The sequence below is a fragment of the Histoplasma capsulatum genome, genomic scaffold (assembly GCF_000149585.1).
Source record: "Histoplasma capsulatum NAm1 scaffold_1 genomic scaffold, whole genome shotgun sequence".
Lineage (NCBI taxonomy): Eukaryota > Fungi > Ascomycota > Eurotiomycetes > Onygenales > Ajellomycetaceae > Histoplasma > Histoplasma mississippiense.
In genome coordinates, this window is record NW_001813982.1 from 1,875,622 (window position 1) to 1,894,240 (window position 18,619).

The window sequence follows — 18,619 nt, forward strand, 5'->3', positions numbered from 1 at the left end:
TCTCTACTCGCGGTAGAGTGGCCACGTCGCTCGACCGTGGAGAGGTCAAGCGGCGCAGCCATTCGAGCACTCAAAGGAACATTGGCATTGTAAGATTGGTCGAAGTGGTTCGACGTTCGCAGACGCGGGAGCGGATGGCTGATTGCTGGGACTGCTGCTGGGCAGTTGTTGCTCCCGTTGAAGGTGGGACCACCATGTCTCCACGCTGCGGTGCGGAAGTACAGGGGATGGGCGAATTTGATCAGGTGGTTTTGGGAAAACACCGATCGCGATGCGAATAGCGCATTGGAGGGGAGGGTAGCTGGCGAAAAAGAGGCCGAGGGCTAGGGGGATCCACGAGTGAATGGTGGAGTCCGATACACGTCAACAGAAGGGATTAATTAAATGATGGGTGGATAATAGTAATGATAAGAAGACAGGTACTCGGAGGCGGAGAAACGGCAAAGGCCGGACGGAGACCGGGTGGTGGAGAGCGCGAAAGTGGGTGCTGCAGCTGCGAGTAGGGGAGAATCAAGAGATAGAAAGGATGGAAGGAGATTTGAGGCGGAATAGGATTATGCTGCTGCGATACGGTAACATGATACGTCCGTGCATTTTACTTGGTACGGACGAGTATTGGCACCAAAGGAAAATTTACCGACGTACCGATTACTTCCCGTATTCATACTCTACCGCGCTTTACTGATAACACACTAGGAATTTATATGCAAACCGCCAAAAGATTTGCGCCTAACTCTAGGAACTCTACTCCGTACAGCCCGGCATTCAAGGTGAGGTGTCAAGGCTTATCATGAGGGTTGGAATTGTCTGACGTCTGGTATTGAGATTTCCTGTATTCATCGAAATGTAAAAATGGACATCAGACCCAGTAGATTACTTCTCGTGACAGTGTAGACAGAGTGCCATAGTTAGCCTAGATACGACTGGTCAATACATCCAAGCATCGAGATGACAGGAATAATCTGTGACAATAAAAGTTGAAGTAAGTATTTTGTTACATCACCATCCGTCCATCCTGCAAACGGACGTAAATGCGCTGTCAAACAGTGTCGCTTTAAGGAAAAACAAGCTAGCCGAATCTCCTTAACTAACTAGTTAATTTTGTTAACTAGTTAACTAACTAGCTGATTAACATGGTATTATTTATTAGATAAGCGTAAGCTAAAAGTAAAATATGGTACGTATATAGTAATACGTGATGGTAAATGAAACACCCCGACAAACCCCCCGCAAAAAAGCAAGAAAATCCAACGTTCGTATCATCCCGATTAGCGTTTTCGACAACATTGATCAACTACTTCGTATGCTCGTGGGAAATGCTTAGAGTCCTTGGCGCTCGCCAATTTCCTGAACTTATGGAAAGAGAACAACGGTACGGGGTACTCCGGCCTTGAAGACTCTTGAGACGTCATTTAAACAGGGCTTTCAATACCCCAGCTGGCAATTCGATGCTTGTTGGCTGGCTGTGAGCCAAACGATAACCAACAATAGTCTCTTCTGCTCTTGTTACCATAGAGTGGCTACTAGATTTGGGCAAGTATGGACGAACCACTATGGTGTAATATAATATACCCATACTTACGCGCTTACCCTCTAGAATAGATTAAATTATTGTGGTAAAGTCGAGACCAAAAAAGAAATTCCAAGAAATTCCAAGAAAAAAGAAAAGAAAAAAAAAAGGAAATCTTTGGTAGCGTCCGGAGTTGGCAATGCTGCCGAGACTCAAGGAGCATCCCTATATTTGGCCTCATATTTCAGCAAGATGATTGAGCGGAATTCTACAACTTTCGAAAATATCAATAATTTCTAGATTTCACCAGTATCTCTCCGAGGGATACGCAAGGCTTGGAAGTTACAGTTTGTGCGTTATGTTAAAGTTATATAAATACTTGGTATTGCGCTGAACTCCAGGTTTGTGATTGGCCAAACCTTGAAGATCCATTCCATGGATAAGATGGACGACTTAATCGGGATTCTTTTCCTCAGAGATCAGGGTTCGTAACTTCTCTCAGCTATCTAGCCAATCATACAAGTACCTGCCTCTGACCTATTTAGTTAACGAAATTCACGATAATATTTGCGCTGGTTATTCAACAGAAGATGTCTACAACTTATGCAGTACTAGCTATGTTGTATGTCTTCTGTAACAATAATATTGTTTAAGGACATTATATCTTCAACAACCAGACATCAATCTTGGCCGGTAGCGGTCCCCCTGGCAAAGAGATCAACAGCGTTTCCCAGATGGTTTAAATCGGGACACAAACTTCGTCACCAGATTGGGCACAAAATATCGATGTTCATTTCAGAAAGCATCATGAGTGCGAGATGAGTGAGGCATGATATATGGCAATTGTCCCATGACATTTGACTTAAGGCCATTATATACCTCAAGCTGAACAATAGACCCTCCATGGAAGAGCAGAGCTAGCTCTCATAGTTCGCGTTGGTGCGGATTCCAAGCACATATACTTACCGCCCTGGTCGCCGTGGAGCCCTGGCGCTATTCGAACGGCCCATGTGGCAATTTTAAGGTGGATGAGCTGATAAAAATTGACAAATCAAGAGCACATTGCCGCCCTATAGCTTTGTCAACACCGCACAATCGATTTTATCACCTCGACAGATTAGTCCACTTCAAGACTTATGCATAAGTGAGATAGACGCGGTGGGTCATTACAATCGCCTTGACAATCATTCAAATGAAAGTAAAAGCAATCCCAGATTCTTTTCTCCTTAAGCTCAAACGGCAGTGCTGTGAGGTGGAGTGCCTCGGGAACGCTGGCTGCAAGATTGAAACGTTCACCTGTCAGCAAATTAAACCAATTTCATCCAGGAATCGGGTCCCCGGCACATTCTGCTCTGGAGAATGACATTACACTCTCTAAATCACTACAATCAACGGGATGTTTCTGCCTTTCTCTCCATAAATTCAGCAAGATGTTTTATCATGAAATTGAATGGCGGTAAGCAACTAGAAAACAGATAGAAATAGGAGCCTCATAACTCCACCACCTATATAGAACCCTGCCATAGATCAAATCAATACTGGATGGAAAGCTGAATAGTATACCCATGACCTGAGCAACACACCATTGTCCTTTGCTTGCGGAGTGGATAAATATAGATTTCAATCGACTTCAGCACTGAATTCTTTATAGACTCTGAAATAAAATAGCAATAATAAAAACATCCAAACAAGGATGGTCTCACGGAGAGAGGATTTTTTGGAGTGAAATGTACAGTTGATAAACGGTAACAGGATGAGCAGTTTTCGGATGAATCTGTGTGGAACCAAGCGAGCTGAGGCGTAGTTCGTTTTTCAAATGAGTAGGAAATTTAAGTTCTTCTCGGAGATGTTTTAATCATGGATTCAGTGTACTAACAGTGAAGAGTGCTAGGACTCTATAGAGTGGTGAGGCCGGGTGCTACAAAGTGTGTGGGTGAAAGTAAAGTTAGCATAAAGCTTGCCGCAGTAGGTAGATCGCATATATATGGCAGGGTGAGCTAGATTGAACAAGTATATCGGATGACTCGAGGAAGGAGGACGAGAATATTACTAGTACTGTATTCTGTACAGGCCGGGTTGGTTGAACGGGGTTCGAATTTTTCGCAAAACCTCCGATGGATGGGGTTGGCGCTAGACGCCAAAATAGCCGCTAAGCGGCCACTGTTTACCCCTGGTGTTGCTATGGGTGATGGGTGCCCGTTTTCTGCACACCCTGCGCGGCACTCAACGGATTGGATAGTATGCTATATTTATGTGTTCTCAGATTTTCATGAACCTTTTATGAATCAGGGTACAGCGTCCTTGCGAAATAAAACTTCAAATAACCGCGCCGAAAGTGTGGAGGCTGCTGGAATACCAACCCGCATACCAATAGATATCTCAACTGCGAGATCAAAAATCAGAATCATTTAATCGTTGAGCCCGTGATGAGGAGCCACCTCACTGTCTCGGATTCCTCGGAAATTGAATAGTCACAGTGGTTTATCATTTATTAAAACTCCTTGATCGCCATTCAACACAAAAGGGTTCAACGATCACCCCCCCCATCCCTGGGCCATGATGGACAATATCCCGCAGTCCATAAACCCAATTTCCTGCTTTCTACTGTTGCTACCTTCTCCGTTCAACCGTCCGACACGCTAGTCTCTATATTGGTTCGACTCCAGAACCAAGTCGGCGTTTGGCCCAACATAATGGAGACAGAACCGGCGGCGCAAGAAAGACATCAAGCGAGAAATTAAGGCCATGGGAGATGGTGGCTATTGTGAGTGGGTTTATGAATAGAGCCGGCGCGTTGCAGTTTGAGTACGTAGGCCCGTTTCCTTTTCCTTTCCCCTTTTGTTGTCGGTTCTATCTCGGTTAACGGCTCTAGATGGGCGTGGCAACACACAAAAGAATCCCGCCATGCTGAGGTTGAAAGGTACGAGAGCGAACAATTAGGTACAAGGGGATCTTCCAGAACGGGAAAGGAGGTCAAACGTGCAGGCAAACCTCGTACCTCGCTGCCGAATATTTTGGAAAATCTACATATTCTACTACGGTCGCCGTACTTCTCAGAATGGCCCTTGGAAGTGCGGTTTTTCTCAGCAGATGTGTGGCAGGTTTGGTCTCAGTCCAAGGATAATTTACTAGATAATAGCATCAAGGTGACCACCGCTTTTAGCTCTAAGGAGGCAGGCGATACCGACAGGCGGGAAATTCTTGGAAAAAGAATTGAAACACTCGATACCGGCTACGATGCTCTCATAGAGTATGTGGAAAAATCGCAATTTCTACTTGAATCTGAGGAAGTGATCGATTGCGGTGTGTGCAAACAAAGGTTAAATCCGCGGAATGATATGATTGCAATATGTTCACATAGCCTGTGCCGCTGCGCTTCTCATCTTTTATGTTTGTCGGCACACTTTTTGGAGGCGGCAGGTTTTAACGGAAAGTTAATACCAAGAGAAGGGACGTGCCCTGCCTGTCTGGGGAAGTTGGAATGGCCAACCCTAATGAAGGAAATTACATTGCGGTTTCGTGGCCAAGAAGAGGTGAAACGGTTATTGGGACGGAGACGGAGGACAGAACAAGTGGGGAAAAGAAAAATTTCGAATCATGTTTCCTCGGAAGAAGGCGAAAGTAAAGCCTCGATGCCATCCACGGACGCCAAAACAATGGGAATCCAGATTCGTTCTCATCCCTCGGTGGGCGGGAGCAATTTTGGAAAGTTAGGGAGAAGTGTTGGCAGCGCGATCAGGACAAACATAGACAATGGTTCTGAGAAAGCAGTCACGCTGAAATCCAGTTTTATAGACGACGTAAATGCAATGCGAAAACAAACTTCTCGGGTTTATATAGCACCCCTAGAATCAACATATCCGACTGGAACAACGCTGAAGATTATCGAGTGAGAATCGATGGCATGAGAAAGCTATGCCCTCTCAGCGATAAACATGATAAATATCAGGATAGGCTGCTTGCTGGGTGTGATAATGCAGCAAGTCTTTTCAGAGAATCCCTGCCCTTGATTTCTTCAATGGCCCTCCTCGCTGCGCGTATAACGTCCAGCGCAACCTCCGATTCGGCTCGACCTGCGTCGACGACGTGAATATTGTTGGGGTCCTCTCTTGCGATAAGCTCCTGAAATAACTGGCGTATTCGGGTCTGAAAGGCATCATTTTCATATCTCTCCATTCCATAGCCACCACGTTTTGCCGCTTCCTCCGGCGATATGTTCAAGAAAAGCCATATATCCGGTTGCGGTAAACCGATCTCTGGCTGCCAAGCCCACTCTAACGACAAGCCGGGGATATTTTTGGCTGCAGAATAAACAGCTCCGGAGTAGGAGTAGCGATCTATGATGACGGTTATGCCATTTGATATATCCCGTTGTATTTCTGCCGCTGCCTCCCATCTATTGGCAGAGAACAGAAGGTGAATAGAATGATCATCCAATTGTGCGTTTTGCATCAAATACCCGTTAATCAGTTTCCCTATCTCAGTAGTTCTGTCTATAATTGTTCATTAGCACTAGCCTGTGTGAGCATCTGGTGGCACTTGAGCTAGTACCTGGAAACCGGCGGTACTTGACTTCATGCCCCTCTTCTTGGAGGGTCTTCTGTAAGAATGCGCATTGAGTAGATTTGCCGGCGCGGTCCAATCCTTCCAGCACAATGAGAGCCCCCCTCTGCTTTTTATTGCTTCCCCGTAGGGCTTCCATAATGAAATAATACGTATTTTCCTGAATCAATGCACAAAATAAAAGGTGCTCTACTAAAAGTTACAATCCAAGGTTCCATACTGAGGTTGATGTTCTTGGCGCTCTCCCAGGTCATGTGCTGTTCAGACAAGCTATTTAAATAAGTTACTTTGAGCCCTCTGGAGTTGTGAATCAGGAACATCCGTTTTCTCCATACATACTAGTATTATTTCTTTCTTTCTTTCTTTCTTTTTTTTTTTTTTTGCAGCATTATGCAACCTGAATCGCTTGCTGAACCTCCAGATGAGATGTTCAGCTTTAGCCTGTTGGGTTCTACGCCGACTCTCCTGGCCCCGCGACTCGGTAGACTTTCTTTGACCGGGAGGAAGCCAATACAAACTCCGAATCATGTTCCTATAACTTCTCGGGGCGTACTGCCCCATGTGTCCCATGATATTATGTACGACCGGATGTCAATTGGGAGTTTATATGCTGCCTTTGAGGATTGTAAGATGGATTCATGCCCTTTTAACTTAACTCTCAACGCCCGCACATACCTGTCGAGATCTAACAACGCTGCTCATTGGAGCAGTTTAGTTGCGGAGAAAGGACATAGATCCATTCCGCCGATATACCAAATCCCCACGCAGCCATTTGAATCGGCCCTCCGGAAATTTATATGCCAGCACGAGGATCTATTGTTGATATTAGGTCCCCGACGAGTCCCGCCTGTCCCATGTCCCACTCCAAATTCCTCCAATTCAGTGACGATATTAAGTTCAGTTGGGTACCGTCAATTGGAAACCGAGCAATATATAGAGGCCATCCAAAAATTACAACCAGACATTGCTGTTGGGCTTTCGGATTTGTCCAGCAAACCACCCGGGGTCAAGCGACGAGAGCGAATGGTGGACAGGACACACGCATGGACGAGGGATGCAATCGATAGACTATATGATAAACAGGACGAAGGGAACTTTGTGTCCTTGTTCCTTGCGCCGCTACTACCACTAGATAAGGAGCAGCAGATGTTATACATAGAGGAACTAGAGGACGAGATGCGACAAAATGTGGCCGGGTTCGCGGTTTACGATACTCACAGCACCTCTGCGATACCGGAATCAATGTCTGCGCTCGTGCGTCTGTCATTAAGTGAAACAAAAACCCCGCGAGAAATCTTGAAGGAAGTTTCATTGGGCATAGACCTCTCAACAGTACCGTTTGTCGGAGAAGCGTCAGACGCGGGTATTGCGCTTGATTTCGGTTTTCCGAGTTTAGCGCGCGATGTCGAGACTGATGTGAGGCCTTTGGGCATTGATATGTGGCCCGCTACGCATGCGGCTGACATGTCACCACTCTCGCGAAGCTGCAAATGCTATACATGTCAAAAGTTCTCCAGAGCCTATATTCGACATCTGCTTCATGCAAAAGAGATGCTTTCATGGACGCTTTTGCAAATACATAATTATCATGTCCTCGATAATTTTTATGTGGCTATCAGAGACAGTATTGCCAGGGGTACGTTTGACGAAGACGTGGCGAAGTTTGAGCGAGCTTACGAGCCTGAATTACCACGGCAATCTGGCCAGGGACCTAGGTATGTTGCATACAGTTATTTTTAATTCCTTATTTTTAATTCCCCCACTCCAGCTTAACTCCCTTCCCTTTTCTCTTTCATGTTGTTTTTGTTGTTGATTTGGTTTTATTTTTTATTTTTTATTTATTTATTGTATTTTCATTAAAAAGCAACTATTGGCTCCTAGCTAACCATCTTTGGTGACACTACAATTTCTCAGATTACGTGGATATCAATTTAAAGGGGAAGCAGGTGCCAAACCGAAGAATCCCAAGGTGTATGGGCGTTTGGACCAGATTACAACTGCTCCCACACAGTCAGGGTCCTCGATTGTCACTCCAAATGTTGATGCTCATGGTTTCGCCGCAAATACGACTTTCTAGCTGCATCTAGACCTAGCTAGGTACGCAGGGTAATTATTTATCACGAATCTTCTTCGCTTTAAATAACATCCCGTTTCTCCACATTATCAAGCATGCTGCTCTGCTCTAGTCGATAATGAGATACGTGTTTCCTCCCCCCCGGCACCCCAGCCCCGCAGCACCCCACCAATCGAGTAAAACCTTTCCCCACCTGTCCCTTCAGTTCCTCCGCAGCTAAAATGACGCGTAAAATGAAAGTCAGTGGAGAAAGAAAACTAGCCTCTCAATAAAATAGTTCAGCATGCGGTAGTGTACTACTCGCGTTCGACAGTTGATATTCGATATTTACTCCCTCCCTATGCTATGATAGGCGTGGTAGTTGTATTAATAGAATTAGTACGCTTTGCCCGTAAAAAGGTTGGTCGTGCGAATAAATAGAAATATCTCCCTCGCCACATTGTCTCCTCCGCTTTGGCTCACTGAGCCACTAATAAACGATTGTAGCTCTGGGGAAAGAAAGCACTATTAATAGCCGGAGAGTTAGGTTCCAGGTTAAACCTCGGCCATCACCATTTTTATTTCAAGCCTCGGGTGATTTTAAAAGTGATAATAATAGTGATAGTTAATAAAAGAAAATCTTATTCTTTTGATTATATTTTTCACATATCTAGAGATCGCCCGTACAGAGCAGCAGGCATGAGAATCTCATATCAACATACGGGGGAAGTGGGTGTTGCCATGTCAATAAGAGATACAATTTGATTGCGCCAGGCACCGAGTTGAACGTGGGTAGAAAATCTGCTTCCATCATGGTTAGAATCGCCTTACATAAATTCAAACCGTGTTCACCTAGGTGGGCCCAGGCAAAACCTAGGCCAAACAGACTGTAAAATTGCCAGTTGCGCTCGGCATCTATACTTATCAGCAGCGCCCATCATCAGGAGCCATTAACTCGATATTCCTCAAAATGACTGGCAATGATTAGTACATATTTACATCTATATAAGAAAAATATAGTTCCAATGTCCTAGGGTTTACAAGATCTTAAAGAAGATAGAAAAGAAACTAAACTCTTAGCTATGTTTTTGCTGTGATTAGGGAATTTGATTTTCCATTTCTAACCCCGAATTTGTCCCGCACTCAAGCATTGCTAGCGTCGAAGCTTATTTCAACCTTATTCTAACCTTCTGGCTTCTTCTCATCACAGACGCCTTCGACAGCTGGGGATTATAGTACTCTCTAATTTGATTTCTAGCACTGCCCATGACAGTCACGGATGGTGATGATGGTGGCGGTGCCAGTGGTTCATCAGAGAGGCGACCATTTCCACCCCTTCTCTGGTCCCGGATTCAACGTTCCTTGAACAGACGAAACCTTACGGCCTTTGGATTTCAATCATGGCGCTGTTAATTGGACCTAGCCTGAGTCAATGTTTGGATAGCCGCAGAAACGTTCTGCTTCTTGCGTATGCCAACGGGCGCCCTTGCAGCAGTGCTCGGCCTTGATCTTCCCCTTAAAACGGTGTCGAACCACACAGTCTGCACGTACCGAATTTCCAAGAGCGGCTTCGCCGTCACTCCCAATTTATGTTCGAATTCTACAACTTCCGGGGCTAAGCCACGTGGATTTGTACTTGAGAACCACTTGCCACAGCCCAGTGCTCTCTTAGGCGTGCCAAATTTAGTAAATAAATATACTGGCCAGAAAAACGTGCGCCTGCACAGGGCACATGTATTATTAAATATAATTTACCAAGGCTGCTGTTCTTCACAACATCCTTGGGATCTTGTTTGAAATGTATAACAATTGGTCTCAGACATACACTTGAAAGTGACGTCCTCAATTCATGAATCGTCAACTGAGAAAAGGAAGATAATTGATAACAAAAATGTTGATTCTGGTCAGCTTGAAGATGGAGTGCGTGAAACCACCAAGCAGCTGGAAATCACACCTGAGTTGGCAAGGGTAGAAAGGTTGGCACATCTTGGCTCTCCATTCTCATTCTATACACAAATTCGGACTAAAGGTTAATTGATCGTGTGCGCTCAGAAATCTTGTTCGCCGGCAAGACTGGGTTATTATGCCTCAGGTGGCTTGCCTCTATCTGTTGGTAGGTTATTATATTCCCCCCATCTTTGCAGATCCTACACGGCTTCACAGTATCTAAATGTCTCAAAACGTCCGACGACAGGCATACCTTGATCGTAGCAATTTGGGAAATGCGAGACTCCTAGGATTGGAGGATGATGCCCTGAATGGCAATGACGATCATTTTGGATGGGCTGCGAGTGTCTTCTACTTTGGATTGTGGGTTTTTTATTTATTCCTTTCTCTCATGCTACTCCATTTTACTGACAAGTAAATTCTAGTGTGTTGTTTGCCATTCCACTTACACTCGTCGGGAAAACCTTCAATCCATCTAAGTTCGTCTTCGTTTGCGCGCTGGGTTGGGGCACTGCTGCCGGTGCTGCGGCAGGTGCAAATCAATTTTGGGGTATTGCAGTTGCACGCTTTTTTACTGGTCTGTGTGAAGTAGGTCCAGGGCATCTAATATGTGATCGAGATATGAGAACTTGTTTTATCAATGCTGACGATATCACATAGGCTGGCTTTGCACCGACTATAGTATTTTACTTGACTATTTGGTACACGCGCGATGAAGTTGCGTTTAGGACCGCACTTTTAGTTGGCATGGCTGCACTATCCGGTGCCTTCAGTGGCTTGATATCCTACGCTATATCTCTGATTAACACTAATATCGGACGCTGGCGAATACTATTTTTGATAGAAGGGCTCCCAACTGTGGTTTTCGCGTTCATCGCCCTTCTCTTCCTCCCCGATCGACCCGAGACATCCAAATTCCTCAGGAACGAAGAAGAACGAAAGGTGTCTATAATGCGCATGCACCGCGGCCAGAAAAGTGAGGGACCTAAAGTCTTAGTGAAGAAACATGTTATTTCAGCCTTCAAAGATTGGAAAATATATGCATGTGCACTTAGCAAGATGGGCCATGATGCGGCTCTTGCTTTGATTACTGTTTTCTTGCCGACAATTGTCAAGTCTCTGGGTTTTACACCTCAGCAGGCCCAATATCTCACTATCGGTCCGTACATGACTGGCTGGGTCATGATGGTTATAGTCTCCCTTCTTTCTGATCGCACCAAAATGCGTGGACCGTTCCTAATTGGTTGTGCAATGTTTTCTATCATCGGGGCGACTCTGTTGTTCACATATCCGGCGGAATCGAATCGAAAAGTTGCCCTCTGTGGCATTTTCATTCTTTTGGCAGGGGTTTTCCCATGTGTACCACTACAAGTACAATGGGCTTCGGACAATTGCGGTGCAGAATCAAAGAAAACAACTGCAATAAGTATGCTACTTGTCGCAGGTCATTCCTGGAGCATTCTCGTGAGCAAAAGCTTTCCGACAAACGAGGGGCCTAGGTTTATTCGAGGATATTCCATCGTACTCTCGTTTTTATCCCTGTCTGTCATCCTACCTACCATTTTGCACGTTCGTCACCGCATCGTCAATGCGCGGCGGGACAGGAAGTATGGTATACCCAATGCTAATGACCCGGTCGACACCTCTGAATTGGCCGATCACGCGCCGATGTTCCGATATGTTCTTTGAGAAATTTTATCAACATGCATTACTACTCTCCAGGAATCATGATGGACTGGTATCTTTTGTGAGGAGCTGGATTGGCTTTAGCCGCCGAGTCCTAGACGATATATTTTTCTTTCAACTCGATGATTTCACGATATGAACAGTTTCGATAATTTAATGAGCTTCAGCACGAGTTTGGTACGGGGTTTTCTTTTGTCTGAATTGCTGGTAATGAAACAAGTTAGCCGAATAGATTTATTTACACAAGTTTGGATTCGTTGGTTTCTCATCCTCACCAAGCATTTTTTATGAACACCTGTGGATTAAATGGAATGTCCTGTCATTACGCCAAAAATCCCCCCGCAACCACCAAAAAAAGAAAGAAAATTTATGGGAAATTTGATGAAATCTGTTTACGCTGTATATAGTTTTGACCATTTCTTTTTGCTTTTCTTTTTTTTTTCTTTTCCTTTTTTTTTCTTTATTTTATTTTTTTTGAGTAGCATACCTTGTAGATATCGTGTTCGCTTTATTAAGCCACCTAATGAGACAAATTAACCAATAACGGAGATGGAAAGTTGGTTTACTGTAACTATCTAACCGGCACAGCAATGCTTAAGTTAGAGTGGTCATGAGGCCTTGTAGTGAGCAATAGGGATGCCAACAACCAAAAAGAAAAGATAGGAGAGAAAAATGCTCACAAAATTATCACAATGGTTTCGTTTGTCATTTGTCAAGGCATAGTTAGGCAACTGTTGGATGTCTGGTTGTATTAGTTGCTATCTACCAGGGGCTACCTACACACTGTACATGTACGAGGTCTAGTCCGTACTAGGAAGCCGAGGCTCCCACAATAACTAGTACCATGTGATAGAACAGCCCATAAAAGAGCTGGGCTTCTCATCAAATGCTATATAATATACGCTTAATGTTTGTCAACAGAATCTGGTTCCGTACCCGTCCCTCCAAGCAACTTCCATAATAGCTTCCCTTCTGCCTCCGCAGCTTCTAGACTAGCGCAGCCAGCACCGTATTTCTGGCCTACACAACAAATCAACCAGACATCATTCTTTAGCTGGTCTAGCAATCTCTCAGTAGGGCTTCCACGCGGGAATATGCGCCTCCATTCGTCCCAGATACGGAACGCTTCATCACCCCATGCACGAAAACTAACTTCTTCTATGATAGTCGGGGTGACAATTTCTTTACCTCTGAACACTCCCCACGTGACAGCAGTAACTCCAGTGTTACCCGGTGAGACATTAGAATCTAGGAAGACATCAACAGGCCCGGAAAAGTCCTCTGTGGCGGCATCCGTGGCAGGAGAAGACGACATGAAGTCACCAGCAGCATTAGTTGCGAACCACGCAAACTCATCGTGGCTGTGGCTTTCAAATATTGGTTTCAATATCGATTCGAAGTCATGGGCCGGGCAGAAGAACTCGACAAACGCCTTCTGGAAAACGAAGCCCTCACCGCGAGGACCCCAGCCGAAAATCGGATGGTCATTGCGCACCCCATTCACTGCAGGCTGGGACGCGAGCGTCCACCACCCACGTCCATTTATGAGGTGAAGAAGCTCGTCTCGAATAGTGGCGGTCTCTGCATTCAGGCCACCAGTATCTTGCGCTCCGCCTTCCGACCAGGGTACTAGGTGAAGCTCGCCCGACACATGGCGTTGGAAGATGTTATTAATGTCTTGTTTCGTTGTTGGATATCCCCAGAGTCGTCGTGCCACGGCAGCATTGACATGTAGGGAGGGGCCATATCCATCGATTTCTCCGAATGCAGGGGATCGCGCGTCACCCCACCGACCATTTGGGAAGTCATCCCAGGTCGCCTCGCGCCCCAGCGCACCTACCCCCTCCGATATCTGCAGCGTGGTTGTTCGTGGAGGGGGATTAAGGGCCGGCATACCAGCACCAAGAGCAGGAGTTTCGTGGGTAGTAGATGCTTGGGAGGAACCCCCGGCGTCCGAAGGTCGATCAACGATCAATCGGTTATGAGGTTGGGAATTCATAGAGGAGGCCCTCCTTTTCGATAACAGGGAAATACCGTTCTGCTTGCCTTGCGCCATAAAAACCGCAGTGTCCATATATGTTTCTGAATCGCTGAGAGGGGATAACGGCGGTATTAGGTTACACTTCTCGACGGTCAAGGCAACTGCTTTCTCTAAATTAAGGGTGTAGAAATGGAATCCACGTGGGCCAGGGTAGGAAACCTGCTTCAATCCATTTACAATCTCACACAAAATATCCACCCCGATTCGCTTCACCTCTTCATCGTCTGACTTCACTGCTTCCACTCGCGCCATTATATCAGGAGGGACTCTTGCATGGCTTAGTTTCGTCGTCCTAGTTAGAATATGATAGCTCTGTATGGGCATTAATCCGGTAATGATAGGAATAGTTTCGAAAACGCCAGATTCGTGGTTGCGCAGCATTTCCTCAAACCGTTTGTATGCTCCTAGGTCGTAAGTAAGTTGAGTCATGATAAAGTCCGCTCCGGCCCTTGTTTTTTCGATAAGGTATGGGAGGTCTTTGACAGGGTCTTGCACTTCAGGGTATGACTCGTCTGAATGACCTTCTGGATATGCTGCCACCCCTATGCAAAAGTAATCACCATGTGTGCGGCGGATGTACTTCACCAAATCAACTGCCCACGTAAAATCCTTATTGCTGTCATCTTCGCCATCAATATTGTACTCTTCGCTTCGCGGGGGATCACCACGCAACGCAAGGATGTTCCTGATGCCCAATGCTTTGGCTTCTGAGAGCGCATGGTCTACCAGTGTCCTGTTCATATTTGTACATGTCAAATGCAAGCAAGTGGTCAAACCTAATTGACGTTGACATATCTCGGCGAGCTCGAGGGATTTAGCCGCAGTGCTTCCACCAGCACCCCAAGTAACGGTTACGAAAAGCGGTCGCAGAGCTTGCGACATGCGCTCCAGACGGGCTTGGAGATTTGAGGAGCCCTGTAAACACGGATTGATCAGTCTGGTGAAACAACGTGGGATATAAGCGGGAGTGGTGGGGTAAATTTCAGTTTCGACGGGAACGCACCATCTGGGTTTTTGGAGGGAAAAACTCCAGAGAGAAATAGTTCGCATCTGGGGGGAGATTCGCTATTTTATCTGATATTTTCTCCATGATTGCTGTTGTTATGATGGTGGTGGTGTTTTGCGCTCTAGTGAAGCTTATGGCGAAGAACCGCGAGTTGCCTTTTGTGACGATATTGAGTAACAGCCCCGCTTGGTTCCCTATTAGCGGCTGCTCAGACAAAGCAAGTCCAAAGCATCACCACTTCCAGCCAGTGTGGGAAGTATGTTCGCTTCAAGCCAAATGATCGCATTATGCTGTATAAATTCTGCAGATGCACAATTCGAAACCATACTGAGCAAAAGAGCTACTATCTCCACTACCTGAGATCACTGCTAGTATCTATCCGTCAATACGGGATCAGAACAACTCCACTTTCTTTCTAGATTCTTCCGTATAGGATTTGCTGGCTAGTTCATGAGACGCCCCCTCTATAACTCAAGGTGGCGAGTTGAAACGATAATAAAATCCGACTGTTCAATTTCATATCAATTTCATTTTCGGATTATGATGCGAATGTAAACCCTCAACCATATGCTGAGTGCATAAAGCTCCTCAAGCTACATACAGGGCTACATACAGGGCTCAATCGCTAGAAGACCATGTGGAACAAATAAACTTGCTTTGATGATTGATTTCCAGCCATTCAGCGACCAGAAGATTACGATCCTAAACCTATCCATCAGAGGAAATGCGGCGTGGCACATTGATAAAGTTAGTAGAAATATGGAGTTGGATGAAAAATGGAAACCGAGTCAAATCTGGTTCGTATGGAACAGCACAAAGACCTTGGATACATTGTGGCCAATCAAAATCAATGATGGCAGCCATTTCACACCGCACATTAACTGAACGAACAAGATCACCGTCGGTTTTGCTTTCTTGTTTCTTTGTTCTACCCTGCAGCTTAGGCAAGAGTAGATGACGTATTCATCACAAAGCGTGGTGGGGAGTTCGTGATAGGTGAAAGTTGTCCGTAGTCCAGGCTGGTATCATGAGAGACGAAATTATTCATATTTGGAGGCGTATCCATCTGATAGGAGATTTGTTTCAAGGAACGCTTCCAACTACTTACATGTTTACTCGATGTAAGGTGCCGCTGGGATTTCCTGATCACCCATCTGTATTGTCTATCTGAGTCCCTGCGTCCGCTGATTGAAAGGAACATATGCGGATTCTGATTGGCACGAGCTGCTTTGATTTTGGTCCAGATTGATACACCAAGCGAGGCACATTATCGTATCTCGCCGCTCTATTATCACCTTGGTGCGTCCAGCTGATAAAAAGGAGAATGTCTTCTCAAAGCAACCCTTAACAGCTTTCGACGAAACAGGTTCCAAACCCCCCGTCACAGACCTTTCCCCGCAACATGACAATGGACAACTCAAACGCCAAGTCCAAGTACGCACACTTTGCCACACCTCACCCGGTTTTCGAATCGTTAAAAGATGAGGCTTCCAAGCTCGTTGGGAATTTATATGCCATCGAGGATATGGAAAAATTCAAGGCTGCATGGGATGCATTCCCACCTGCGGTTTTCGACGATGGCCCCGTTGTGGGCAAGGATATAACGATTGAGCATATGAATATCCCAGTGAGGGATGGTGCCACGGTGGAACTCAGGATCTATAAGCCGATAAATCCAACCCCACGAGCATCCTTATTCTTTGTCGCACATGGGGGAGGTAAGTCGCATGGGATTGCTGTTTTACTTATATCAGTAGAGGTGGAAACCATTAGTTGACAGTAATCTATAGGATGGACAATATTCACACATGACGCTGAAGAAGCGCAGAATAGGCAGGTGGCCAGGGACAACAAGTTGGTTGTCGTGAGTGTGGAGTACCGAAAGTGCCCGGAATTCCCATTCCCCTATCCTTTGAATGACTGCTTTGACGCGCTAATTTGGGTATGTAAAAGCTTTTGAATTGCGTGCCCTCTGACGGAACATGCCAGCTCACAATCGTTTGGATAGTGTAAATCGAATGCTGTCAACCTTGGCATTAACCCTGAAAGGATTTATTTGGCAGGCTCCACCAGTGGCGCAAACCTTGTAAGTATTGTCCAACTCAATGCTAAATCAAAATGGTAACAACTTGAAAGGCCGCATCCCTTGCATTGAAACTTCGAGATGAAGGGATTACCGGAGTATCTGGTCAAGTCCTCAATATGCCAATGATCTGTCACCCCGACTTCTTTCCTCGGGATAAATATGAATATAACAGCTGGGACGAGAATAACGAAGATGCCGCCACTTCGTCCTCGAGGGCTTTGTTCCACTGGAATTTATATCTCCCAAAAGGGAAACCAGAGGTCTATGCCAATCCAATACTAGCTGAAAGCCATGCAAACCTCCCCCCAGCTCGTAAGCAGAAGATTCAAGCAGAAAAACATCCCTGTTCACCCAAAAACCACGAATGCGAAGCATACTCAACTAATAAATGTGATAGTCATCCAGATTGCCGGGTTTGACCCACTCCGCGATGAGGGTTTTGCGTATGGTGAGGCCCTCAGGGCCGCCGGCGTCCCAGTAACTGAAAAAGTATTTGCAGGTCTTCCACACGCATTTTACTTTTTCCTCAAGGCACTCGACAAGGAGTCCAGAGAGTATTTCCAAAACATCGTCGATTATGTAAATGATATCGAAAAGAAATCGATTCCTATTTGATACATGGGATTAGACAGCTGGGAGTACCAGTAGTCTTGTAATAGAGGAGAGGAGTTCACACTCTGCGAACTTTTAGCCTGAAAATTTCCCCAGATTCAGTTGGCGAAGTTCAATTGAAAGATATATAACTTTGTTAAGTTGCAATTGAATGGATTTTTAAGTGCGATTGGAGAGGAGGAGAATGTATGAAGAGGGGATACCCAATAATCACATGATTCGCAGGCATGATGCAAACCGAACAAACATTGTATTTTTGTCCGAATATCAAACCGCAATTCCGTCATTTAACTATCGCAAAGCACCATAAACACCATAGCTCCCCAGTAATTCATTTTAGCATGGAGCTTTTATGCTACTCTATACCCGAACACACCCACTTTTAATGAGCCACCTGACATCTGAGAAAACCTTCTCTGGTAAGGTGGAATATGAGTGATCGTTGATAAAACAAATCGAAATAATAAAACAAAGAAATGTATCTCCACCATCAACCACTATCAACTAAACCCCTTCGTCCATCCATCCGTCCAAGCTCCCTCCACAAATTTCCTCTTCGCCAGTCATTCTCCACTCCTCCAGTATCTCCTCCACCACCCAACCCCAACTCCTCCCGCCTCCGCACCAGGCTCCATAACTTCAACAACCGCCTCCCCCGCTTCCTCAAATCCTACACCACCCCGCTCCTCAGTGCCCCCGTAACACACATTACCTCATTCCTAATCTTACACGAAATTACCGCCGTAGTACCGCTTATAGGACTGACGGGTGCATTCCATTACTGTGGCTGGATTCCGGCGCTGAGAAATGGGGCGGCGGATGAGGGGGTGAAAAGGTTCGGGAGGTGGTTGAGAACGAAAGGATGGGTTGCCGGCGAGGCGGAAGTGCGGGCGGAGGCAATGGTGGCGGGGGGGATGGGTATGGGGACAAAGAGTAGTTTGGCTGGAAATATAGATGCGGATAAAGGGGTGCGGCTGATACTGGAGTTTGCGACCGCATACGCAATAACGAAGGCGATGATGCCTGTGAGGATTGTGCTTAGCGTCTGGGCTACACCGTGGTTTGCGAGGGCTGTGCTTGGGCCTCTGGGGAGGGGAGTCAGGAAGGTGTTTGGT

General features: G+C 45.8%; 9 protein-coding genes across 9 annotated transcripts in view; 6 read left to right on the plus strand and 3 right to left on the minus strand.

Annotated features, from left to right (window-relative positions):
• HCAG_00535 (conserved hypothetical protein) overlaps positions 1–62 on the minus strand; it is a gene marked incomplete at both ends in the record, with an annotated part of 5,586 nt that extends 5,524 nt beyond the window's left edge. The window contains one exon of the mRNA XM_001543439.1: positions 8–62. Coding sequence (XP_001543489.1) covers positions 8–62 — 55 coding nt within the window. The remainder of the gene's footprint in view (positions 1–7) is intronic.
• A 790-nt stretch (positions 63–852) lies between these two features.
• On the plus strand, positions 853–2,547 carry HCAG_00536 (predicted protein; the record flags this gene model as incomplete). Its single annotated transcript, XM_001543440.1, has 6 exons — positions 853–868; positions 1,151–1,177; positions 1,492–1,537; positions 1,912–1,994; positions 2,098–2,132; positions 2,407–2,547. 6 exons carry the CDS (start codon positions 853–855, stop codon positions 2,545–2,547), a joined length of 348 nt encoding a protein of 115 aa, XP_001543490.1.
• A 1,708-nt stretch (positions 2,548–4,255) lies between these two features.
• Positions 4,256–5,135, plus strand: HCAG_00537 (predicted protein; the record flags this gene model as incomplete). The annotated part of the gene is made up of 3 exons (XM_001543441.1): positions 4,256–4,274; positions 4,451–4,813; positions 4,987–5,135. The coding sequence occupies 3 exons, from the start codon at positions 4,256–4,258 to the stop codon at positions 5,133–5,135; spliced, it is 531 nt and encodes a 176-aa protein (XP_001543491.1).
• A 320-nt stretch (positions 5,136–5,455) lies between these two features.
• Positions 5,456–6,212, minus strand: HCAG_00538 (hypothetical protein; the record flags this gene model as incomplete). Its single annotated transcript, XM_001543442.1, has 2 exons — positions 5,456–6,003; positions 6,062–6,212. The coding sequence occupies 2 exons, from the start codon at positions 6,210–6,212 to the stop codon at positions 5,456–5,458; spliced, it is 699 nt and encodes a 232-aa protein (XP_001543492.1).
• A 251-nt stretch (positions 6,213–6,463) lies between these two features.
• HCAG_00539 (predicted protein) lies at positions 6,464–8,150 on the plus strand (the record flags this gene model as incomplete). Its single annotated transcript, XM_001543443.1, has 3 exons — positions 6,464–6,698; positions 6,789–7,788; positions 7,988–8,150. 3 exons carry the CDS (start codon positions 6,464–6,466, stop codon positions 8,148–8,150), a joined length of 1,398 nt encoding a protein of 465 aa, XP_001543493.1.
• A 2,059-nt stretch (positions 8,151–10,209) lies between these two features.
• On the plus strand, positions 10,210–11,762 carry HCAG_00540 (predicted protein; the record flags this gene model as incomplete). The annotated part of the gene is made up of 4 exons (XM_001543444.1): positions 10,210–10,239; positions 10,321–10,436; positions 10,499–10,661; positions 10,734–11,762. 4 exons carry the CDS (start codon positions 10,210–10,212, stop codon positions 11,760–11,762), a joined length of 1,338 nt encoding a protein of 445 aa, XP_001543494.1.
• A 901-nt stretch (positions 11,763–12,663) lies between these two features.
• HCAG_00541 (methylenetetrahydrofolate reductase) lies at positions 12,664–14,890 on the minus strand (the record flags this gene model as incomplete). Its single annotated transcript, XM_001543445.1, has 2 exons — positions 12,664–14,715; positions 14,804–14,890. 2 exons carry the CDS (start codon positions 14,888–14,890, stop codon positions 12,664–12,666), a joined length of 2,139 nt encoding a protein of 712 aa, XP_001543495.1.
• A 1,324-nt stretch (positions 14,891–16,214) lies between these two features.
• Positions 16,215–17,507, plus strand: HCAG_00542 (predicted protein; the record flags this gene model as incomplete). The annotated part of the gene is made up of 5 exons (XM_001543446.1): positions 16,215–16,524; positions 16,597–16,748; positions 16,815–16,892; positions 16,943–17,204; positions 17,290–17,507. The coding sequence occupies 5 exons, from the start codon at positions 16,215–16,217 to the stop codon at positions 17,505–17,507; spliced, it is 1,020 nt and encodes a 339-aa protein (XP_001543496.1).
• Positions 17,508–17,980: 473 nt separating this feature from the next.
• Positions 17,981–18,546, plus strand: HCAG_00543 (predicted protein; the record flags this gene model as incomplete). Its single annotated transcript, XM_001543447.1, has 2 exons — positions 17,981–18,422; positions 18,518–18,546. The coding sequence occupies 2 exons, from the start codon at positions 17,981–17,983 to the stop codon at positions 18,544–18,546; spliced, it is 471 nt and encodes a 156-aa protein (XP_001543497.1).
• Between the last annotated feature and the right edge of the window lie 73 nt (positions 18,547–18,619).